The sequence below is a fragment of the Prosopis cineraria genome, unplaced genomic scaffold, assembly GCF_029017545.1.
Source record: "Prosopis cineraria cultivar Desert tree isolate PC_DT_omini unplaced genomic scaffold, ASM2901754v1 PC5, whole genome shotgun sequence".
Taxonomy (NCBI): Eukaryota; Viridiplantae; Streptophyta; class Magnoliopsida; order Fabales; family Fabaceae; genus Prosopis; species Prosopis cineraria.
The window spans coordinates 36,713,111-36,735,099 of NW_026555336.1; the positions used below are offsets into that span (position 1 = coordinate 36,713,111).

At 32.9% G+C, this 21,989-nt stretch overlaps 2 protein-coding genes across 3 annotated transcripts; both read right to left on the minus strand.

Moving 5' to 3' along the window:
* Positions 1-1,102, minus strand: LOC129312113 (uncharacterized). The gene is made up of 2 exons (XM_054954705.1): positions 681-1,102; positions 1-497 (listed from the first exon to the last, which is right to left on the minus strand). Exons 1-2 carry the CDS (start codon positions 989-991, stop codon positions 464-466), a joined length of 345 nt encoding a protein of 114 aa, XP_054810680.1. The 5' UTR covers positions 992-1,102; the 3' UTR covers positions 1-463.
* Positions 1,103-5,166: 4,064 nt separating this feature from the next.
* LOC129311567 (nodulation receptor kinase-like) lies at positions 5,167-13,700 on the minus strand. Of its 2 annotated transcripts, XM_054953911.1 has the most exons (16): positions 13,268-13,700; positions 12,577-13,102; positions 11,537-12,006; positions 11,287-11,437; positions 11,102-11,173; positions 10,935-11,003; positions 8,349-8,420; positions 8,177-8,245; positions 7,879-8,060; positions 7,239-7,281; positions 7,055-7,139; positions 6,766-6,892; positions 6,623-6,691; positions 6,188-6,377; positions 5,804-5,936; positions 5,167-5,661 (listed from the first exon to the last, which is right to left on the minus strand). In XM_054953911.1, the coding sequence occupies exons 1-16, from the start codon at positions 13,356-13,358 to the stop codon at positions 5,323-5,325; spliced, it is 2,688 nt and encodes an 895-aa protein (XP_054809886.1). In that variant the 5' UTR covers positions 13,359-13,700; the 3' UTR covers positions 5,167-5,322. The 2 variants fall into 2 exon arrangements, with proteins under 2 accessions (XP_054809886.1, XP_054809885.1); XM_054953910.1 differs by having other exon boundaries at positions 7,055-7,281; positions 13,268-13,699.
* Positions 13,701-21,989: the final 8,289 nt, after the last annotated feature.

The following is a 21,989-nucleotide window of genomic DNA, read 5'->3' on the forward strand; positions in this document are numbered from 1 at the left end:
TTGTGAATTTTGAAAATACAAGAATACCTCAAAATTGAACATTTACATGGATTGCTTCCAATTTGATGCAACAGAATCTGATTCATGAAATGGCTGTTGCTTTGCAGGAAGGGAATTCATATAGCACACACATGAACAAATTTTCCTTATTTATGTATGAACCATAACACACACACACAACATGAACACAATTTTCCTCATTTATGTATGAACCATAAACACACACACACACACACAACACAGACAGTTACAGACCATTCTTCAGAATTCAGACCACCTTCATTGCCAGATTCTGCATTCCTCGTTGTCATCAACGGTTATTTCCAATACATGTATATAGCTTGAAAAAGCATGCAGCTCTTTTCTGCTCCATTTTCTGGGAATCTGGGAAAAAGCCAGAGCAGCTCTCAGTCTCCTAGCTTACGGTCCCTCACATATGAGCATTACGGAGACGATCCCATATTCATACTTTGAGCCGACAATCAAGCGCAGCATCCCTGTTTACGCAGTAACTAGGAATCAAAGCATATATATCTATATGTGCACGTATGAAAACGAACAAAGATAGCAATCTTAGATCTATGCAGTTTATCTGCAAATGAAGTATATAGATATGCTTGCAGTGACACTCATCAAACAGTCAAGAATGAAGGCAATAGCTAGGAATTATATATGCATACCGAAAATCGTGAAAGACGAAGGAAAGGCGTTGTGGTTGATCATCGAGATGAGAGCCGTCGTCGAAATTCTGGGAGTAGCTAACAGGATCGTATTGAAAGGAAGGAGGCTTGGATCCGTGGGAAGGCCTGGTTTCTCTGATGAACTTTCTGAGGAGATTTCTCCAGCCGCGGTTCCTCTTGGCGGCGCAATTCTGGGGGATGCGAGAGTACTCAAATTCATCGTGGACCACCGGCAAGCACGACGGCGACGCCATGCAGCCGCCGCCGGAGAAGTAGGAAGATCGATGCCCTGCCCTCAGATTTTTATCCATTGGAACTGGGATGGATGGGATGGGAATGTGTGTGCGATATGGAGGGCTGTTCTGTGCTTAAGCTCCTGATTGATGAAAGATATGATGAGTCGGATGAGGTCACAGTTGTTATTGTCCATAGCTAGCTCCAGTAGTGGTAGTAGATTTCATACCAGCCTAGCATTTAATTTACTTTTACATCTTCTCTTTTTGAGATCTCCATGCTACATAATCTATTTTTATTTTTTATATGTCTATTTTAACTGAAAATATAATTCTGATTACAATCCAATAAAATTACATTATAATATATATTACTATTGCAATTATACATACACATATGCCCTTGTTAAATAAAAAAAAAAAAATTTCACATTTAGTTATCCTAATAATAGTGCCATCTTCTTATTTGAAAAAAGGCCTATGATTGAATTTAACGTTGACAAGTTGGTGTTTTTCTTATGAGAAAAATGCTAGGTTATGAATAAAAATTAAAAATAAAAATTTCATTTTTTGAATATGTTTTTGTTTTTACTATTTATCAGCTAAATTATACTCGTAGTCCTCTAATTTTATATAAAATTTTAATTTAATTTTTTAATTTTATAAAATATTTTTTTAGTCCTTCAACCTTAATACTATTAGTTTTTAAATGACTATTTTTTGTGTCAATTATTATTATTTTTAAAAAAATTAAATTTAATATGTTAAAATTTGAGAGGTATTTTCAATATTTAAAAGTTTAATATAAAAATTTATTAAGACTAAAAATAAGTTAAGGAACTAAAGTGAAACCCTATCTAAAACTAAAAGACTAAATGTATATTTTAATCTTTTTTATCTGATAGTCCGATAAATATGATAGCTTAAAATTAAAATATTGATGATTTTATATTGATCAGTGTTTATTATATTGTCATTAATAATTTTTATTTAGATAGATGTAATTTTAACTTTCTATTATAAAAAAATATCATAAATATTTTAAAAAATATGTATTGTAAAAAAATCATTTAAACGTTTATTCTGTGCTTTCCAAATTTTCTTTATTTATGATGCTATATAAAATTTAAAAAAATTACAAAGATAAAATTTGTTATCATATTCTAATTGAAAATTAATAGAACAAAGAAACACTCATAAAATATGATAAATGATATTCCCTCCATTAAAAATATAATATATTTGTATATCAAACTCATGGCTTGTTGGTTATAAAGCCATTCATGTTGGCTTCACTTTGCAAGTCATGATTCAATTCTACATTTTTCACTAAAAAATGTAAAACATTTTTAAATAAACCTCACTTCTAATAAAGTAATTATTTTTTTAAACTAATATCATCTTTTCATATTTAACCTTATTTAATAGGTGTTTCAATTTAAAATAAATATAAAATAATTTATTTATTATGGATATTTTAAAAAGTATATTAAATATACCTTAAAATGTTAAAAATGTTGTATATTTTTAAATATTTATTTAAAAAATGTTTTATATTTTTAAATGAAAGATGTTTTATATTTTTAAATGAAAGATGTAAGAAAACATTACTTAATTAAGTAGTGCATAATAAAAGAAGCAGGACAGCTCCATCAGCCTTCATTCCATAGACCCATATGCAAGAGTACCGTTGGGGAGCTACTGATAGCCTGAACCTCCATAATTCAATTCAAAATCAATATGTATTTTTTTAAATAATTAAAGTTATAAAGACTGAGTTATCAAAGTTAAAGGTTAAAAATTGAGTTATAATTAAATTAAAATTATAAAGATCAAGTTAAAGATTAAGAATTGAGTAACAATTAGGGTATGAAATACAAGGATCAAATCATTAATTTTTCAAAACAAAATCAATATGTATCTGAAAATAAACTGATCATGTTATAATTTTTTATTTATTTTCTCATTAATATATACATGTATGCCTGTTTCATACCATCATATGCCATATGTTAATATATAAATTTACGTTTCTTGGAATTTTTATATTATATATGTTAGATTTTTAATTTACTATAATTAATAAATATCCATTACACAAAGTTAGCTTAAGCCACGTAGCCAGTAGAAATCACCTACAACTTTAATATTATTCATTTAGATTCTAACCATCACATGTACAACTTTGATAAATTGCCTAATAATATAATTAAGGAGTTAAAGCCTTTCTCATAACCGATAGATCATGGCATGATGTTCTTAAGATGAGTAACTTATTTGTTAGGTATTTTAAAATATAAAATTTAAGAGAATTTTTAAATTGAGAATGATAGAAACAAAAGAAATATTTATACAAAAGTTGCGTCTCCGCGGGGTTGAATTATTAATACAATTCTATTTATTGAGTTTTACATTCACAGTGAAATCTGGTAATGGGATTGAAAACATGCATCCACCTCTGTGGTGTACGGCAATAATTGAAAGTAAAAGGACCATAGGAATTATGAACCTATCTAGCACGCCTTTTTTTTTCTTCTCTTACAACCAAGCAATAGCAGTAGCCAGACCCATTATTTCTCACCAATATTCTGAAAAAATAATGACAAAGGAAAAAAAAAACATTCTGAACAACCCGTAAATTGAACGATGTCATCCACTTGAAAGAGCAATAAATTGAATTGGAAAATTGAGGCATGTGATTTTGGTACAAAAACGAAGCTCCGCTGGCCGCTGAAGTCACTCGCTGCGCGCATGTGGGGACTTGAAATCTTGTCGTTTAGCCAAAACTCACGAAGTGGGTAGCACTGTAGCAGATGACAGTGTCGTTTGCATGAACATTTCAGTCCCTAGGTTCTGGTGCTGTCTCTATCTTGGATTCCTTTTTATTTTCCAAACATTTTGCTCATATTGCATTCTCCATTCATTGCAACGACTTTATTATCCATAAACTACTCTCTGTTTTTCAATACAAAAGAAATTATTATATTTTATTTTTATTTATAAGTAAAATTATAAATTTTAAAAATATTTATTATTATTTTTCTTAAATTGTTCCTCACACAGTCAATATTTATTTTTACTAAATAAATTTGCTTTATTAATTGTAAGGATAATTTAGTCCAATTTTTTAGTTTTAGATATAATTATTATAGTTAACTAATTTTTTAAAACTGTAAAATTAGTTATTTTTTATATTTAAAAAAGGAGGGAATATGACTCAATTTTTCTTCATTTCCAATATCAAGTCCTTTAGTTCAACAAAAGATAAAAAAAATTATCAATTTGCAACGAATTAACAAAATTTCGGTTGCAAAATCCATCATAAAAGTTTCTTATATATATATATATATATATATATGTATATTTGAATTTGAGTGGGAAAATGTAACTTGTAGACTGGGGATTGCATATATAGTTGATTATGGGGAAGTGTATGTAGTTTGTCGTGAATGAGATGGACAACGCAAGAGCTATCTATCATAAGGGCACAAGAATCTTAGGCACATGTTGGGTTTTCAAGAAAGGATCAGAATGAGTCTTCGGCCACATGCATCACCAACCTTTGTCTTCGTATTTTTTTTTTTCTTAATTTGATCAAACTAGCTTTACATTTAGAGCTGAATCCCTCATTAATTCTTACAGATTTTAATCTCTGTTCCATCATTTGATTATTTTTTTTCTGCCCCTTGCTGGGATTGAAGAATTCATTACAAATGATTATGATTATTAACAAGGACATGCAACAAAATTACATTTATGGACTGAATTTTTTAAAGAAAAATAGAGTTAAATTGTAAGACTTGATAATGTTGGAGCTAGGTTGAAGCCTATGTTGGAGCCATTTGTTTAGTTTACTGACCAGTCATGGAAGAAAGGACTAATCAGGTGACGTGGCTGCCGGGAGATGTGGCAACATTGGAAGCTGATATTGCGAATGATGGCCCTTTCAAGGTTTTGAAAAAGGCAAACATATAGTATATTGAGACTTTTCTTCCAGTAAATTCTCATTCATTTTACAGATAAATTTTAGGTGTCCAAAACGAAATTCATTTCACGTCTCGCTAAGTCTTGCTCGTGTATTCCAATTCCAAATAGTTACTATTTATGAACCATGCGGGGGATATATACTAACTATTTAAGAGTTAAAATCAACTACAACCAAATGTACCAAGTATTTACTAATCGTTTCAGGCATTATAAAGGAGTCTGGCATTCAATTCACTCACACGCACCCCCCATATAATGCATTTGCATTTTGAGGCACAAATGTGCTATTTTCATCCTTCAAAAAGCAGCTTGATCGGAGAGATTGTAGCTCAGGCTATCATTTTCTCGTTCATCATTTAGAATTGTGACAAAACTACAAGACATTATGAGTAAGAAATCAAAAGTGGTCTTTCACCCATATGCTATCTGGGCTGTGGGAAGGACAAGGTTTGGTTTATGATTGTTGATTCTGTTGTAGAGGAAGATGGGGGTACCACCCTTTTCTCTATTACAATGGAGTAGCGATTGGACCCTCCTAGGCTCTCTATGGACCTCATGTATTCCGATGCATTGTTTTCTATAATCAGAGCATCCTCCAATTCTCTTACAACGTCCTCCATCTCAGGTCTAAATCTTGAGAAGGTTTCAACACATGAGTGTGCTACTTCCACCACTCTCCACATTGCCTCTGCATGATATCCTCCTTTTATGCCAGGATCCACAATTTCATCAATTTTTGCTGCTCTTATATATGGTTTAGCCTGCATGCAAAGTTGATATGGAAGAAGTTTATGATGAACCCAGTTCAGATAGGTACAGTGTGGTGAAATCGTTATCCTAATACTAGGTGCTTCATCAGTGCTCAATTTTCTGAAAAAGATTGGGACTTAGATCATATCATACCCATTCGACTAGGCTCCACTCATTGCGTGGCCTGTGGATGTTGAGAGGTTCCCGACCACTCACAATTTCAAGTAGAACCACGCCAAAGCTGAAGACATCACTTTTTGCAGATAACTGCTGGGTAGTATAGTACCTGCATATTCATAAGTATGAGCTCTTGTGGATACTTCTTATTCAGGTTTTAGTTTCACTCTTAGTACATGATACAAATTTGGCTGTTTTGAATTGCTACAGTAGAGTATGAGCAGTCATTTTGGCACATGTTTGTGCAAAATATTTAACTTTCAGGATGAAGACTAATGAACTGGTTTCTCCAAAAAAGTGGAAGAAGAAAGCAATGCAAGAAAGTTTTGAGATGAAATCCTCAAAGTAAAATGTATTTACTCGGGATCCAGATATCCTGCAGTTCCTCTTAGTTCAAGAGAAGCACCGATGTCTCCTTCCTGGGGAGCATATTTTGAGAAACCAAAATCTGCTACTTTAGCTGTCATGCTATGATCCAGAAGTATATTGCTCGATTTTACATCCCTATGTATAATGGAACGCCCCGGGAATGTATGAAGATATGCCAAACCTGCTCAGTTTTTTGAAAATAAAAAGAGTAAAAATTCTGGCTTTGTCTTGTCCTCTGTTCTTGTAAATTAGTTTCATGAATTCCAGCTTTCCATGTGAGTGTATTCTCCTCCCACTGGGATTTCAAATTCATGTCATTTTTTTAACATTACACTATGCTAACTTCATGTCTGAATGAAACATATTCGTTAGTTTTTTTTTTTTTTTTTGTGTGTGGGTGTGGGGGGGGGGGGGATTGTTACTTGCCTCGAGCTGCACCCAGAGCAACAGAAAGTCTGGTTGGCCAGTCTAATACTTTTCTCTTCGCTGGTTCTCCTGTTGTCAAGCTGACTTTCAGAAAACAAAGGGTATCAAAATACATAAGCAGGAAAGATTTTAGGGACACTTACCATAAAGTCTATCCTGTAAAGAGCCATTGGACATAAACGGATATACCAGAATTTGTTGATCATTTTCACTACAGTAACCAAGAAGAGGCACCAGGTTTTCATGCTGTATCTCAGAAAGTAGATTTAGCTGCAAGATGCATATTAAACCAGTCATACAGAATGACTTTTAAATATTACTGACAGCCATCTCATCCTTCCTTCTCATTTGGTAGGTATTGGAAATATCAGTTTTAGCATTATTATCTTGGGATTTTTGATAGCTAAAAAGTAGTAATAAGCCTCTTGTTACCTCATTGTCAAATTCTTTAGTTCCCTGAGTTGATGTGGCTGACCGAACTTTCACTGCCACTTCTTGACCATCATCTAGAATGCCCCTGTAAACACAGCCAAATCCTCCTTCACCTATCAAAGTTTTGTACTTCTCGGTGGCTGCCTCTATATAATCCAGGGTAAACTTTTGTATACATACTGACTTTAAGAAGAAATCGTCTTTACTGGGCAAAGAGAAGATTATATCTGCATTTTTGTTTAGAACTGTTATATACTTGTAATCCAATATATGCATGAAGATTGAACAAACTAGACTGGCTCGTCAAATAATTAAATAAACATATTCCTTTCAAAGAAAGAGGGCTGTTCATGGGCATGAGAAGGACAAGATTTGTTATTTTGGCCAAATGATAGAAAGGCAGAACACAAGCAAAACACCAAGAAAAGAAAGACAAAACCGGTAGAATCACTCTTGCTTTCATTTTGAATACACAAATGCTGACAGCTATGTTCTTCAACTCACTGATGTTCTTGTCAGTAGACAAGAAAAATTGATACGAACCATCTGTACAGAAATTCATACAGGATATTTTAATTTTCCTTTCTCATTTGTTGTTACTAATTATCATCATATATAATCTTGTGTGCAAGGTCCTCACAGAAATGCCATGGTTTTTTGCCTTTATTTGTTGTGTAAGTTGCAAAATGAAGACCTCACAAACAAAAACCTATGAAATGAAACGGGATTTCGTCTAAAGGGCATAAGAGCTAAGTGATCCAGGAAACAAGTATTGCGAAAGAGAATAGAATTAATGCCTAAGATATGAGAAGACATATACTTACTTGTTGCCATTGGGTTCGGGTATTTCTTTTCATCAAATCCTCCCCGGGGAATTAAGGTTTTCTTGCAGTGGCAAACAAAAATAAATCCAAGAGCCAAAGTAAGCAAGACCGACCCACATGTAACGGTTCCAATGATAAGTGGTGCTGAAATTCTTGGTCTTTTATAATTGCATCTTCCATAACTGAAATATCAATTTCAAACAAATAAATTTTTGTTTTCTATTTTCTTAATCCAAGGCTTCTGTTGTTTTTATGGGGAAAAAAAGAATCGCCCATTGTGTCAATGGACATTTCATACTCTGTATCGAGTGAACTGCTGAAGTTTGAAGGAACTTCCTTGCTCATGTCAGGATTGCAGCCGAAATATCTGGATAGAAATAATATTCAAGCTCTGTTTATGGCAGAATTATTTATTTATTTATTTAAATACAGAAACAATCAAAGCTCAATATGCCCCAAAAAAAGCTTACAAGGATTTCAGATGTGCCAGTGAGGCAATTGATCCCTGAAGCGATCCCGTGAGATCATTGTAGCTCAGATCTCTGATCAAAGAATGTAATTGAATACAACATGTAAAGATTAAGCTTTACTTTTATTATACTAGCAACAGAAACAGAGGAGTTGCTAGATGATTTGAATCCGAAGGAGAAAAGAAACATATTAAACAACGCACGTCAAAATCTTTATTAGTATCAGTGTTCCCCATGGAATATTTAGGTGGGTTACTTCTTCCATTTTAGAAACTAATTTTTAGGAGAGGATTTTCTATCCCACTTATATACATGGGAAGTCTTGATAAAATATCTTAAGGATAAAACACTTTCTTACTAGCATGGAAGATTACGACTGTGACCTTGAAACTTTATATATGATGCTATAGGTTGGTTTGTGACATATTGCATTATTTGCATACATTTTAAGATAATATTTTTGTATGACTGCATTCTTGGAGGATCAATTCTTATATATTTAGATATTTTTAGGTATTTAAAATCAATTAGGATTCATTCATAGCCTAGGGGTATTTTTGTTATTTTGACAATTTTGCCAATTTTGAGACATTAGCTTAGTTTGTATTTTTTGTCTTCTTAAGATCAATGAAACAAGTTTGAAATTCAAATACATTCTAGATTACAAAGAGACATCAAAAGATATAAGTTATAAGATGTCCCAAGATAAAAATATTAATTCTAGATTGTTATGTTTTATAACTTAGGAGCTTAAAAAAGGTATTATATCTTGTAATTGGGTTTGAGTTTTGATTTGCAATTTTGTACACATGCTTTGATCCTTCTTGTGTATATAATTGAATATGCAAATAAGGATTTGGATGAAAATTAAATTATTACAAGACAAAGTACAAAGCTAGAAAATCTTAAAGTGACACATACGCAAGAATTGATTTAAGAAGCTTCTTATGACTCTAAGCATGAAGGATTTCGATCAAGTAGCCCTTAATCACCTTTTGATCATCTTTTTAGAAGTTTTTAATAAGTTCTAATAAAGTGTGGAGCATCCTACAGAGGCTACATATGCATTCAATTTAATTTAGTTTGAATAGTGGCCACATTCATTTTTAAACATCCTAATTAGGTTTGTTAAGTAATTTCAGATATTTTATGGCTTTGATCACCTAAAACTCATCCTATTCTACTCATTTCATACCTTCACAAGCTGAATATAGGGTTTTGGGTCGTGCATACACTCATTCATCCAGTTTACGCATTACAATTCATACCTATTCTTTCTCACTTTTTTGAAATTTCCAGCGTCACTTCATTTGAATTTTCTCTTATTTTCCTCCACTTTCTCACACTTTCTTAGCCACAATCCTTAATCTCAAGCAAGTATTAAATCCATGGAAGTCATCTCAAAGAGGATTCAAGCTTAGATTCAAGGAGAATTAACCATGAGAGGCTAGATTCTCAAAGCTTTCCTAGAAAGATGAAGCCATATCTTGAGTTCTCCTAAACATTTTCTCTTACTTTCAATTACTTTGAATTCTTATCTTCTCCTTCTTTAATTCTATAATTCATGCTCTTGATGATTGATTCTAGGTCTTAGATTAATCATCATGGTTGAAATTTATGTTCTAAAAAGGAGAGGATGTGTATTTGATTCTTAAATTAGTTGTACACTCTAAGTGTTTATGTTCATATCTCAAGGTTTTGATGAATAAATACATATTTTCATTTCAATCTCTTGCTGTTTGAATGTGCATTAGCTATTGTTTAAGTCTTAAACTCTAGTTAAAATCATAATTTTGATTGGTTTAAGGTATTAAACGTGATCAAGGCAAGAGTTATGACTAATTTTAAGGATTGAATCACATATTAGTGTATCTATCTTGGGTAGTTTGTGCATTGGATTCTACATGGTTACTAGATTCTAATCACTATCACCTAGTCTTAATGGTCATTAAGACACCTTCACATATCAATTGAAAAAAGCAATTAAATCTGAAACAAGGTGAGAAAGAACAAGGATGGAAGTAGTGGAATTTAACCTTGGGAAGCTATTTTGATACTTGGTTGATTCCTACACATTTTCTTCACATTAAAATCAAATATAAACACTTAATTTCTTTCTTAAACTCTCAACTCTCAACTTGTCATGATCATTGGCTTGATTTGGTTGTAAATTGCTTGCTTCTTGAGGATAGAATGACTTAGGGTGCTCTTACTACATCTTTTTTTTTTTTTTTTGAGAAGTTTGACACAACTTAGGGCTTTTCAATTTGCAAGGGATAAACATCAAAACATGTGAATGCAAAATGATCGCTTGAGTGTTTTATCCACTTATGCATGCACCTTAACATGTCATGACACTCCTAGCATCTATGACTACAACACAGCATGGAGTAAGTGACACAGAAATTTATTGTCATTTATTAGCTCTTGCAATTTAGTTCCAACATTTTAAACTGTATTCCAGACGAACCAAAGTTTATAAATGGTGAGTGTATCAGCATGACATTGGCAGAGATAACAGTATTGTTTAGGCTCAACTTGTATCATCCAAAAAAGTCATAGTCGAACTAGAAAAGATATATTTACAGTGATATCAGTGAAGAGGAAGGTGGAAATGAAGGGACACTGCCATTGAAGTTGTTGTGACTCAGGTTCCTACACAATCAAATATTTATGGCAATGCATCAGAAACGGAGTCCCAAAAAATAAATAAATAAAAAGGTGGTGAACACAAGGAGCTACAAGAGGAATACAGTGTTTCTAAGTTGGTCAACACAGTGATCCCTGAAGGGATTGTTCCTCTGAAGTTACTTGAAGAAAGATCCCTGAAAAGGCAGATTTACGCGCGGAATAGATCACCAGAACAGTCACAGGGAAGCCATTTATTGTGCTTTTAATTAATTAGCAGCATTTGTATAAGAAAAGTGAGAGGACATACAGCTTATTGATAACAGTTGAATCATTCAAAAGATCACATTCTACTCCATTCCAAGGAAAAGGCATGCATGGGTCTCCACTCCAACTCTCTAGCACTTTATTGCCTTGGTTTTGCATCGTCAACTCTTCTGACATCTTCAGCATTCCTTGCACTGGAGGAAGAAGAATAAAAATGATGTTTGTGAGAGAGAAGCGGGCAATGTGAGGAAGAAGAAGATAACACTTGTGCATGACACTTAAAATACACTTACAGTCGGTTTGATTGGTCTCTTTCATCCATGGAAGTACCTCCAGAATTTCATATGCATTACAAAGAGGTCCATACTCAGAACTAGATGCTTTGGCCAAGGTTAAATTGATTGCCCCATTTGATGAAACGTTCAGCATTTTGTGTCTATAGTTGGAGCCTCCAGCCAATATATCAAAACTCTTCTCCTTAAGGTCACCATTAAGATAGATGTCGAACACTCTTTGGCCTGACCTAACAGTGTCATTTAATTCAAGGAAGTAGAGGAGCACGTGGTAGTCGTGGTTCCATGTCTCTGAGACATATTGAATGAACTCCAATCTCTCAGAATGAGTAAGAGCAGTTTGTAAAACTTGAAGAGGAGGAGTCACATTAGCAATTTGGCCAGAAATGCTGGCATTGAATGATGATATGGGAGATGCTGATGAACTTGAAGTTTCTTTCCAGATTCGGTCATTTAGGTCTACTGGGTACCTGAAATCATTAAAAATCCCCAATACTATTAGTTCCCCTTTTCTTTCCTTCTGAATAAGATTCGAAAGCCATAAATGCAGTGGTTTTCTATTAATGACCTGAACTGATCTTTAATATAGCCATAGGAGAAACTGTTTTGGACATGTAATCTGATATCATGAGTTTTGATAGACAATGTTGAGTGATGATGCATCATTCTTGAAAATCATGCCATTCTAGGTTGTCCGGGGACAACAATCTAATAGCAAGATAGACCTGCATTCGAAGTACGAGATTTTGAACCTTAAGAAATAGCTTTTGGGGTGCAGTTCACCCAAATCTATCAATTAGTAGTAGAGTGCTTGTTTGAGGGATTTATATGGAAGTCTCTGAAATTTACTTGATAAAATCTTTGACTTAAAGTTCTTCCAAATAGTCCTAGTAGTATCTTTCATGAAATGGATAGTTTGCTGAATGTGGAAGTTTTTTCACAAGATGCCTGTAGCTATCTTTTCTTTACAAAAATTTTATGCTTAGCTAGAATTAGATGTTAAAAAAGTTACAAAAATAAAGGGGGGAAAGATTACATACCTGATGTCACTTACTGTGCCCCCTGGATTATTTCTACTGACTAGTTTTACAACACTAGAATGTAAATCCTGCAGATACTCTTCATGCACAGGCCTTAACTCGATCTGTGAAATATAAGGATGCCCATTTTCCTGCTTCTCCTTCACTAAGCAAAAGTCTATGGAGTTCTTAGAAGCCCTGAAAATTCCCTCAACTATTTCCAAGTCCCCGGATGGTCTCACTGAACCTAATGATGTTACTGCAATTAACACATTAAAGGAAAAATCCTCAAGTGAATTGTCTGGTGGAAATGAGCCCCTTAACATATAGATTTTGTCCTGAATTGTTGGCAAGCTGTAACATCTCTTTCCCTTATCTGTAATATCAAACATTCTTGCTCTTTCGTTGCCTGTTTGGTTTGCCTTATGATTGATCAAGCTTCTGCAGCTTGTTCTATCTGGAAACCAAGTGTAATCTGATTTGTAACTCAAGTTGGTCTCAGGATCTGTATAACTTGAATCAGCACAACAAGCTATGCTTACAAATCCTGCAATTTCAGCAGCATTTAGGATTCTCTAGATGATACAGTTTCCAACTACTCTTTGTACTTTTCTAGCTAGCATTCTTTGTGGGGGAAAATTAATTTATACAAGACCATTATACATCTTTACAAAAATAAGTGATAATCTTGAAGCATTTACAAGTTACTAACCTTCAGTTGCAGAAGATGATCTGACGAACACAAAAATGCAAAAGGTATATACCAGAACAAGTCTGAATATCCAAATATCCAATATCTCCATCACTAAGTTCAGAAAGAAGGGTTAACCCTTGGGATTTTCAAGCTTGAATCCATGCCAACCAACCTTTCATCTTCCAGTAATCTTGATATGCATACATACATAGAAGCTGTTCTGATTTCTATCAAGATTCTTCTGTATCTCAATGACTCAGATCGAAAAGATGTCCACTTGGCCAACGTCATACCTTTTTATGTAGTTTTCTCATGTAAGATTTTGAAGCTAAGAGCCACGAGTGGATGGATGGTCAAGAGAAAGGAGACTCTGCAATATGTGGGTTTGACTTCAAATGAGAAACTGCAGGAGCCAGGAACAAGATAGAACATGAGTTAGAGCTCAAAGAAAAGTCCAGAATTAATCAAGAACTTTTGTTTTTCTAGGTAAACAATACTTGTTTAGTTTAATTGGATAATTTATATTATAATTAATTTTGGTTTGGTATAGTGGTTGGTTGATTTTGTATATTAATATTAGGTATGGCATAAAATAGTAGAACAAAGACCAATCCTTCGTCTTCTTCCACCTTCATGCCTCCAATTTGAAACCCAAAAAAAAAAAAAAAATAGTCTGTACTTTGTTGTAATAAATGAGAATTACTCTAAGTCTACGTTTCATACGGAAGAATCACTCATAGACATAGTGATTTGCATAATTTAATCCCGACAAGATGGTGAAGTTTTGAATTTTTTAATCATTTTTGTGCTCCGTACAGTGCATAAAAGCTTGAAATTTCTGAGTAAAAAATAATAAGTAGAAACTCAAGAGAATCTCAAAAGAACATATAACCCCTCAAAATCCTGAGTTTAGTTCCTAATCGTTCGACATGAATAGACTGAAAACTACATTTGAGATTAAATTAACCTCCATTTCCAGGAAGACTTTTGCAGAATTTATGGACCATGTAATTTTTTAAATTTAATGTCTACCATAGCATGGTCTATGCCAATTAAAGCTAAATATGGACAAGATCCAATATTCAAAAGGAAGAACATGTTGAAGACTACATTTTTTCAGCCTCACAACACTTACATGCATATCGTCTTCATTTACAATTTTTATTAACATTCTTGATTAAACTAATAGCTTTTAGTAGCATCATCGAACCTGTGATTCATATAACCGCTACTGGGGAAAAATTTAAAGATGAATTCAGTACTCAATTAAATGGAATCACTGAATTACAATTATCAAAGCTGTTTAAAGGAGAATGACAAAGATATCCAAAAAGATAAATTAATTCAAATTAGGTTTTAAGTATCAAATTTTATGAATTTGTAACTCAATCTCTCAATTTTGTAACGCTGTTGCGATGAATTTGTAAATTATATTTTAAATTTTAATAAAAAAATAATTTTTTATTTGAAAAATAAATTATAAATTCATGACAATATAGTTGTAAAATTGAGAAATTAAATCGTAAATTTGTAAAGTTTAATACTTGGGATCTAACTTGAATTAATTAGTCTGGGACATTTTCTCCTGATGTTCAATGCATCTCACTCAATTATAATTTTTAATTTAATAGCAAGTAGCTGATTTAATAGTTGTTGTTAACATTGAGATCATGTTGCGGCAATAATTGTGCTACAATAATTTATTGTGTCACATAAAATAAGTTACAACTTACAACTATGTATATAAGTGCGTGTATGACCGTATGAGTAAACCGAAAATGTCCTTTTTTTATTTCTAGAGTGCACAAGTTAATAAATTATTTAACAAAACTTTATTAGTTAAATGAAAATATGGTTTCAGAATGCTATAAAAATTAGTAGAGAATTTATAACTTATCATTTATGCTTTTTGTACAAGTTTTTCAAAGAGATTTGTTTTCAGACAATAATTCAATTTTAAGGGACCTATCGGAAATTAATTTTTTTATTTGGGACTCCTTTATTATTTTTCTTAGAAAATAAAATAAAAGTATGATAAAAATAATTGGTGATTAAGAAATATCTTTTGCACCTCTAATATTTGTGTAAAAATAAAAGTCCTTATCCTTTTATTTAGGCACTCTTTCGTAAGATGATCAACTGTAGGGTCCATTTCAAATCGGTCAATTAAGGAAAATATCGGGTATTCAATTTCATGGCTATTATATATTAAGAAATTAAGAAATTATCTTCGTTTTTCTCTATAAAAAAAAAAGATGAAAATTACTAATAAAAAACAGTATGAAAAATACATTGTATGTTTTGCGTAATTCTTAAATAAGGTTGGAGTCTATAACTAAAGACTATATACCTCACATTTGAAATACTCAAGTGAATAAATATTACTTCTCTTTCTTGTCTTGTTCATTTCTTTCATCTTGAATTTCTTTTATATTTCTTCTAATTTAATAACATTGTAAAAAGTAAAATATTTTTTCTTTATGAATCCCCTCTTTCTCTCCTTCACTCGTTTATGATGTCAGCCAAACATGATACTTGTTATTTTATCCACCCTCTAATTTTTCTATAAACTCTCCTGTCTTTAAACATAAGTGAAAGGGCGTTTTTTATTATGAATATTATAAAAAAATGTTTATGATAAGATAAAAGATGATTTTATTTCATATTGTATGGTAATTTATATTTAAAAAAGGGAATAATTAAAAAAAATTGACATTGGTGAACTCACCATGCATGACAAAAATGTGGTACTCAACTTTGAGTCTTTGACCGACTCATAATTATTGGCCCTCCCGCATGTATAAATGTACGAGGCGACTATTTAGTTTCTGTGATAATAATAAAGCGAATATGTAGGCATATATTCCCTAAATCCTTGTCACTTAGTAATGAAATGACCAAAACCATTATAGATAATAATAAATATAATTACCCCTCCATTTTTTTAGAACTTAGCTTTAAAACAATATAAAAAAAGAAGCAAAACAAGGCCATTTTATTAAGGGAGAATTGCAAAAGATCATGGATGTGACATAATTATAAAGAAGTTCTATTAAAATTTAAAATTTCATTTCACTTCAAGAGGATTGAAATGAAATTAATTTAAATAATAAAAAGATCAAAATAGCCTCAATTTAAACATTCAAAAATAATGGTTAGATTTATATGTAATGTTGGGAAATTAACAATTAAAATTAGGGAATTAACAACTAAGGTTACTTTATAAATTCAGATAAACCAATTGAACAAGTCTTCTCATTTTTTCAAGGATTAACAAGTCAAGTAAAATAATTTACAAGTGATGTTGGAGAATTAACAAGTAATGTGATATAAGCAACTAATGTAACTTCATAAGTTTAAATAAATTGATTGAACAAATAAAAAATTGTCAAGTCAAGTCAAGTAATTTACAAGTGATGTTGAGGAATTAATAAGTAAAGTTAAAAATTAACAACCGATGTTGCTTCATAAGTTCAAATAAATTGATTGAACAAGTAATTTATGAAACAACTTTAGTTGTTAATTTTCTAGTTTTAATTGTTAATTTTCAAACATTACATGTAAATTTAACAGCTATATTTTTAATGTTTATATAGAGATTATTTTGGTTTTTTCATTATTCAAGTTAATTTCATTTTAGTCCTAAATTGAATTGAAATTTCAAATTTTAATAATTTAGGAACTTAGCTTTTTTTAATATACAAAAGAGGGACTAAGCTTGAGAAAATAGATTAGCTAGCTAGGGATTTAGATCCCAAGTTGTCATTGTGTACTAGGACCCTCAAGTGTTGAGTTCGTATTAAAAACAGAAGTATTATGAATTCCCTATTTTGCTAAAGCATTTGCCACGAGATTATAATTCTTTGATATATAATGGAGTTGCACTTGCCAAGAAAACGTCAACACATTTCTAATCTCCAGCATCACCAAACTCATGTGAGAACTATCAGACTCATCTCCTATACTGTTGATTATGCTCTTAGAGTCTGATTTTAAAATAATTCTTCAAAACCTTAAGCCCCAAGCTATAGTTAGTCCCTTGAGTAGGGTCAATTCCTCTGTTTTATGTATCTTCCTAGTTTATAAGAGAACCCAGCAATCCATGAACCTAAATCACCTCTCAAAACCACACCATAGCCCGCTTGCTCATTAGTTTGACAAATTGCACTATCAACATTTACCTTAACCCATTCCCTAGGAGGCGGGCACCAATTAGTATGGCCCAAATCCTTAAAATTGTCTTGTTTACTAAATAAGGAGTGAACAAGACAAACAAAATTCTCCCGTAACTTTAATATAAGAGAAGCAAGATCAGAAGATTGACTATCACCATCCCTAAAAATATGGTCATTCCTCCAAACCCAAAGTTTCCAAACACCTAGACCCCATATCAAGCTCCATCATTATAATCACTATCAGATAAATTCTTCTTTAAATTTAAAGCAATCCAATTAGTCAAAGACAAAGAGAAAAATTCATAATGACACCTTAGTTTAACAAGACTCAACCACAGGCTCTTAGCATATAAGCAATTATGGACCACATGAATGGCATATACAACTCTATTATTGCACCAATGACACAAGGTAGAATATGACATCCATTTACTTCTTAAAGTATTAGTTGGCAGCCTGTTATGAAATAGCAACCAAATATGAAACATAATCTTTTCTACACCCTTCCATCACCATATAGCTTTATAGGTTGGATTGTAAAGTGCCGCAGGACATTTCTCAAGCATATAATAAGGACTTTTAACAGTAAATAGACCAGTAAAGGTTGCAAACCAAGACATCACATCATTACTAGTATTCTATAATGGAGGCCTTACCTAAATCAAGTGTTGAATTATAGAATTTGAAAGCATATTATTCATTCAAACATAATCTTAAGAGCCACTCAAACTCCAATCTGCAACTTTGCTACTCCTTTCTTCTTGAGTGAGAGGTCTTAAGCAATACTTAAGAAGCTTCTTCCTTAGAATAAACCAACAATCATCAAAAAAATCTATATTCTGGCCGTTCCTAATCTGCCATCTGGTTCCTTTATCAATTAACTCTTCCTGCATATATGTAAACTTCCATAGGTTTGAATCACCACCTTTGGCTACAAGTAGATTCTCCTCATTTCGAAGCATATATTTATTTTGCAGCACATCTTACCAAAGACTCTTCTCCATCGAAAGCAGCTTCCAAGTCAATTTCACTCCACAAGCATCATTCATTGAAGACAACCTCTTAATACCCAAGCCACTGCATTGCTTCAGTTAGGTAATTCTGTCCCAACAAAGTGAATGAAAACACTTCGACCACCACTCCTTTCCTAAATAAAATTCCTCTGTATCCTCTCAATTTCACTGCAAATTGAAGTCAAAATTTTAACATGTATAGGATACAAAGGAATCAAACTTATCACAGACTTCATAAGAGTCACTCGACCAGCAACAGTCAAACAATTTGTTCTTCAATTTGCAAGTTTAGAATTAACTCTTTCCACAAGATATCTAAAACAAACAATTAAATTTTGTTTTCTAGACAATGGGAAACCCAGACAGCAACCTAGGTTGTCAGATATTTTCATGCCTAAAATAGATTTAATTCTTCCTCTCACTACAGCGGGTACATTCTTCGAGAAGAAAGCTGATAATTTTTCCCTATTAACTTTAGCCCCTGATGATGCACAAAATTTATTCAATCAATTAAGAATAACTTTCGCCTGCTCATAAGAAGCTCTCCAAAAAGAAGCAAGTCATTAGCAAACATTAGATAAGATATTAAATGTCCATGATTAGTGACATGAAAAGGTTCCCAGTTATCGTTATTAACTACATCACAAATTATATGCGATAACTGATCCATGCATAAAATGAATAAATATGGAGAGATTGGGTCACCTTGATGCAAACCCCATTGTGAAGTGAAGTATTCAGTCTGAATTCCATTCCATAAGACATTGTAAGATACAATGGTAATACAATTCATCACCAAACTAACAAAAGTAGGTGGAAAACCAGCATCACAGAGAACTTGTTGAAGAAAACCCCATTTAATACTGTCATAGGCCTTCTCAAGATCAATTTTTAAAGCCATAAAATCTAGCCTTATTCATTAAATGCATGATTTCTTGACTAATTATAATATTATCATGTATTTGCCTCCCTGAAATGAAACTTGCTTAAAATAGAGAGATCAGTGCATCTATCAAACTCCTCATCCTCTTACTAATGACTTTCACAATACACTTATAGTGCACAGAATAAAGAGAAATGGTCAAAAGTGACTAACGACCTCTGGGTTATCTCTTTTAGGAATAAGAGAAATTAAAGTTCTATTCGCTTCAATAAGTGCAACTGTACCTTTAAAAACATCTTGCACAAATTCACATAAAGAGGGCCCTAAAATGTCCCAATTTGCTTGAAAAAAGATTAGACAAAATCCATTTACACCAGGAGCTTTGTAAGGCTCGATAGCAAAGAAAGCAGAGTAAATTTCCTCAATAGAAGGTACCCTTACAAGATCACTCCTGAGAGTTGAACTAACTTCAGGAAAATTAGTCCTAGTGGTTAATAAACTACTGACCTCATTCCCAACAGTCTAAAGCCTTTTAAAAAACTCCACTATCATTTTCTGTAACTCTTCTTCCTATTCTATCTATTCTCTTCTATTCTATAAACTTATTGTATGATTCCTTTGCCTTCACATAGAAGTTTTTAAATGATAGTATCTTGTATTCCTGTCACCTTGAGTTATCCATTCTGCTCTAGACTTTTGAAACCATTTAGCTTCTTTAAAACTAAGTATCTCCTCTATCTCTAACTGAAGACTAAATTCCAAATCTTGAAGAAATTTAGAGTAAGTAAATGCTTTTGAACATTTAATACCATTCAACCTTGCCAGAATATTCCTTTTCCTTTATTTTACATAGCTAAAAACCTCCTTATTCCAATCAGAGACCACATATTTAAAATTATCTAAAGATTGATCCAAAGTACCAGACGAAGGCCAATTGAGTTTCAAAAAAAGACTGAAATCTCTCATGCATTAACCATATTGCCTCAAAATGAAAAGGCTTGGAACCAAAATACATATTATTACCCTTAAAAGGAATCAACAACAATAGATTATGATAAAAAAACTTCATACCAAGAAACACTTTCAAGTTGCAATCTGGAAATACTGAGAGAAAATGTTTGTTCTCCAAAGCTCAATCAAGACGCTTATATAAACGTCGATACCCACTAATTAAAGGTCTTTTCTATGTAAAATTTGGCCCTGTCGACCCTAGATTTGTCAAACCACATCCTTCAATTTGGTCCCTAAACCATCTGAGTCCAACTAAGCTCCCCCAAGAACCTCTAATCCTTTTATTCGTGGAGACCACGTCATTAAAGTTGCCACACACTACCCAAGGAATGTTGATTTTCATCGACATAAGTGTCAATCTATGCCAAAGAACCCCTTCACATATTTGAATGAGGAATTGCATATACTACAATTACTAACATCGGAGAAGAACTGTGAGCATAGTAACTAAGGTGAACATATAGCTAATTTTCCTTAAGAACAGTGATATTAACCTCATTACTTTTCTAAGCCACCAATAATCCTCCTGAGAGCCCAATACTAGACACACCCTTAAAACTATTGAAACCCAATACCTTAATGTTTTGAAGACGAGAAGGATCACTGCATTGAGTTTCATAGAGGAATAAAAAATTAGGCTTAGACCCACTATTCAACAATCGAAGATTTTGGATAAGCCCATTACCACAAGCCCCCTACAATTCTAAAAAAACTAATTTATTCATAGACAATAACCCAATAATAACGAACCTAAAGTAAACAAACTAAAACCCATTAAAATTGGGTTTCATGAACATATGACTCACATAAATCCATACTCTTGTGATTTTGTACTTGGATTGGGCTCTCCAAGCTAGGCCTGTAAGTTAAACCCCTTGGATCCACCTCTTCCATTAACTTATCCTTCAGGTTATCCTAAAAGCTAGGAATCACCTCCATATCATGAACCACGTTAATGTGGTCCCCAAGCAGATTATCCTCTATAGCATAATCATGACCTTTTCCCATTATTAGCTTGAGCACATTTCTTTGTCCCTTTATGCCCCTCATCATTTCCCTCTTCTGCTTTTCCACTCTCCTCTTTTGAACCACGTCTTTTCTTGTCTCCTGCTGTACCCGTTATTCCTCGGCTTGCACATCTTCCCTCACAACTTTCTGCAAATTGCCACTCATAATTTTTTTGTCTTCATCTGTTATAGTTGATGATGTTCTCACACAATAATATCCTTCTGCAAGTCAATCTCTATTCCCTCACAATACACAACATGATCCTCCTCTCTCTCCTCTCCCTCCACTTCAGCAAGAACGTCAAATAGTGAACCATTCTGCTTCACCATTCCAGCTTTCTTCTCTAGTGACTTTCGTTTCCTTCTCGGTTTTTTCACCACATTCCATTAGTCCTTCACCACTGGTGAAGGTCCAGCTCCATCCCTACTAATACTCTTATGACCCTAAAGATCAACCGTGCTTTCCTCTACTTCTTTGTACAAATTGGTATGATTATTCGCTAGACATTTATCAGTATGATGACCATAAATACCATAGTTAGAACATAACAAATGAAGGCCTTCATACTCCCGATAATAATCCTCACCATCAAGGGAGAAGCCAGACATCAATTGTTTCCCTAAATCCATAAGAACACAGAGTCACGCGTA

Excerpts from the sequence above, each read along its gene's own strand:
- LOC129312113 (XM_054954705.1), bottom strand. The coding sequence starts at position 991 with ATGGATAAAAATCTGAGGGCAGGGCATCGATCTTCCTACTTCTCCGGC. Across the intron at positions 498-680 it reads TTCGTCTTTCACGATTTTCG|GGATGCTGCGCTTGATTGTC; the intron begins GTATGCATATAT and ends CTGCGTAAACAG.
- LOC129311567 (XM_054953910.1), bottom strand. The coding sequence starts at position 13,358 with ATGGAGATATTGGATATTTGGATATTCAGACTTGTTCTGGTATATACC. Across the intron at positions 12,007-12,576 it reads GGCACAGTAAGTGACATCAG|GTACCCAGTAGACCTAAATG; the intron begins GTATGTAATCTT and ends TAATGATTTCAG. Across the intron at positions 5,937-6,187 it reads GCAGGATATCTGGATCCCGA|GTACTATACTACCCAGCAGT; the intron begins GTAAATACATTT and ends ATGAATATGCAG.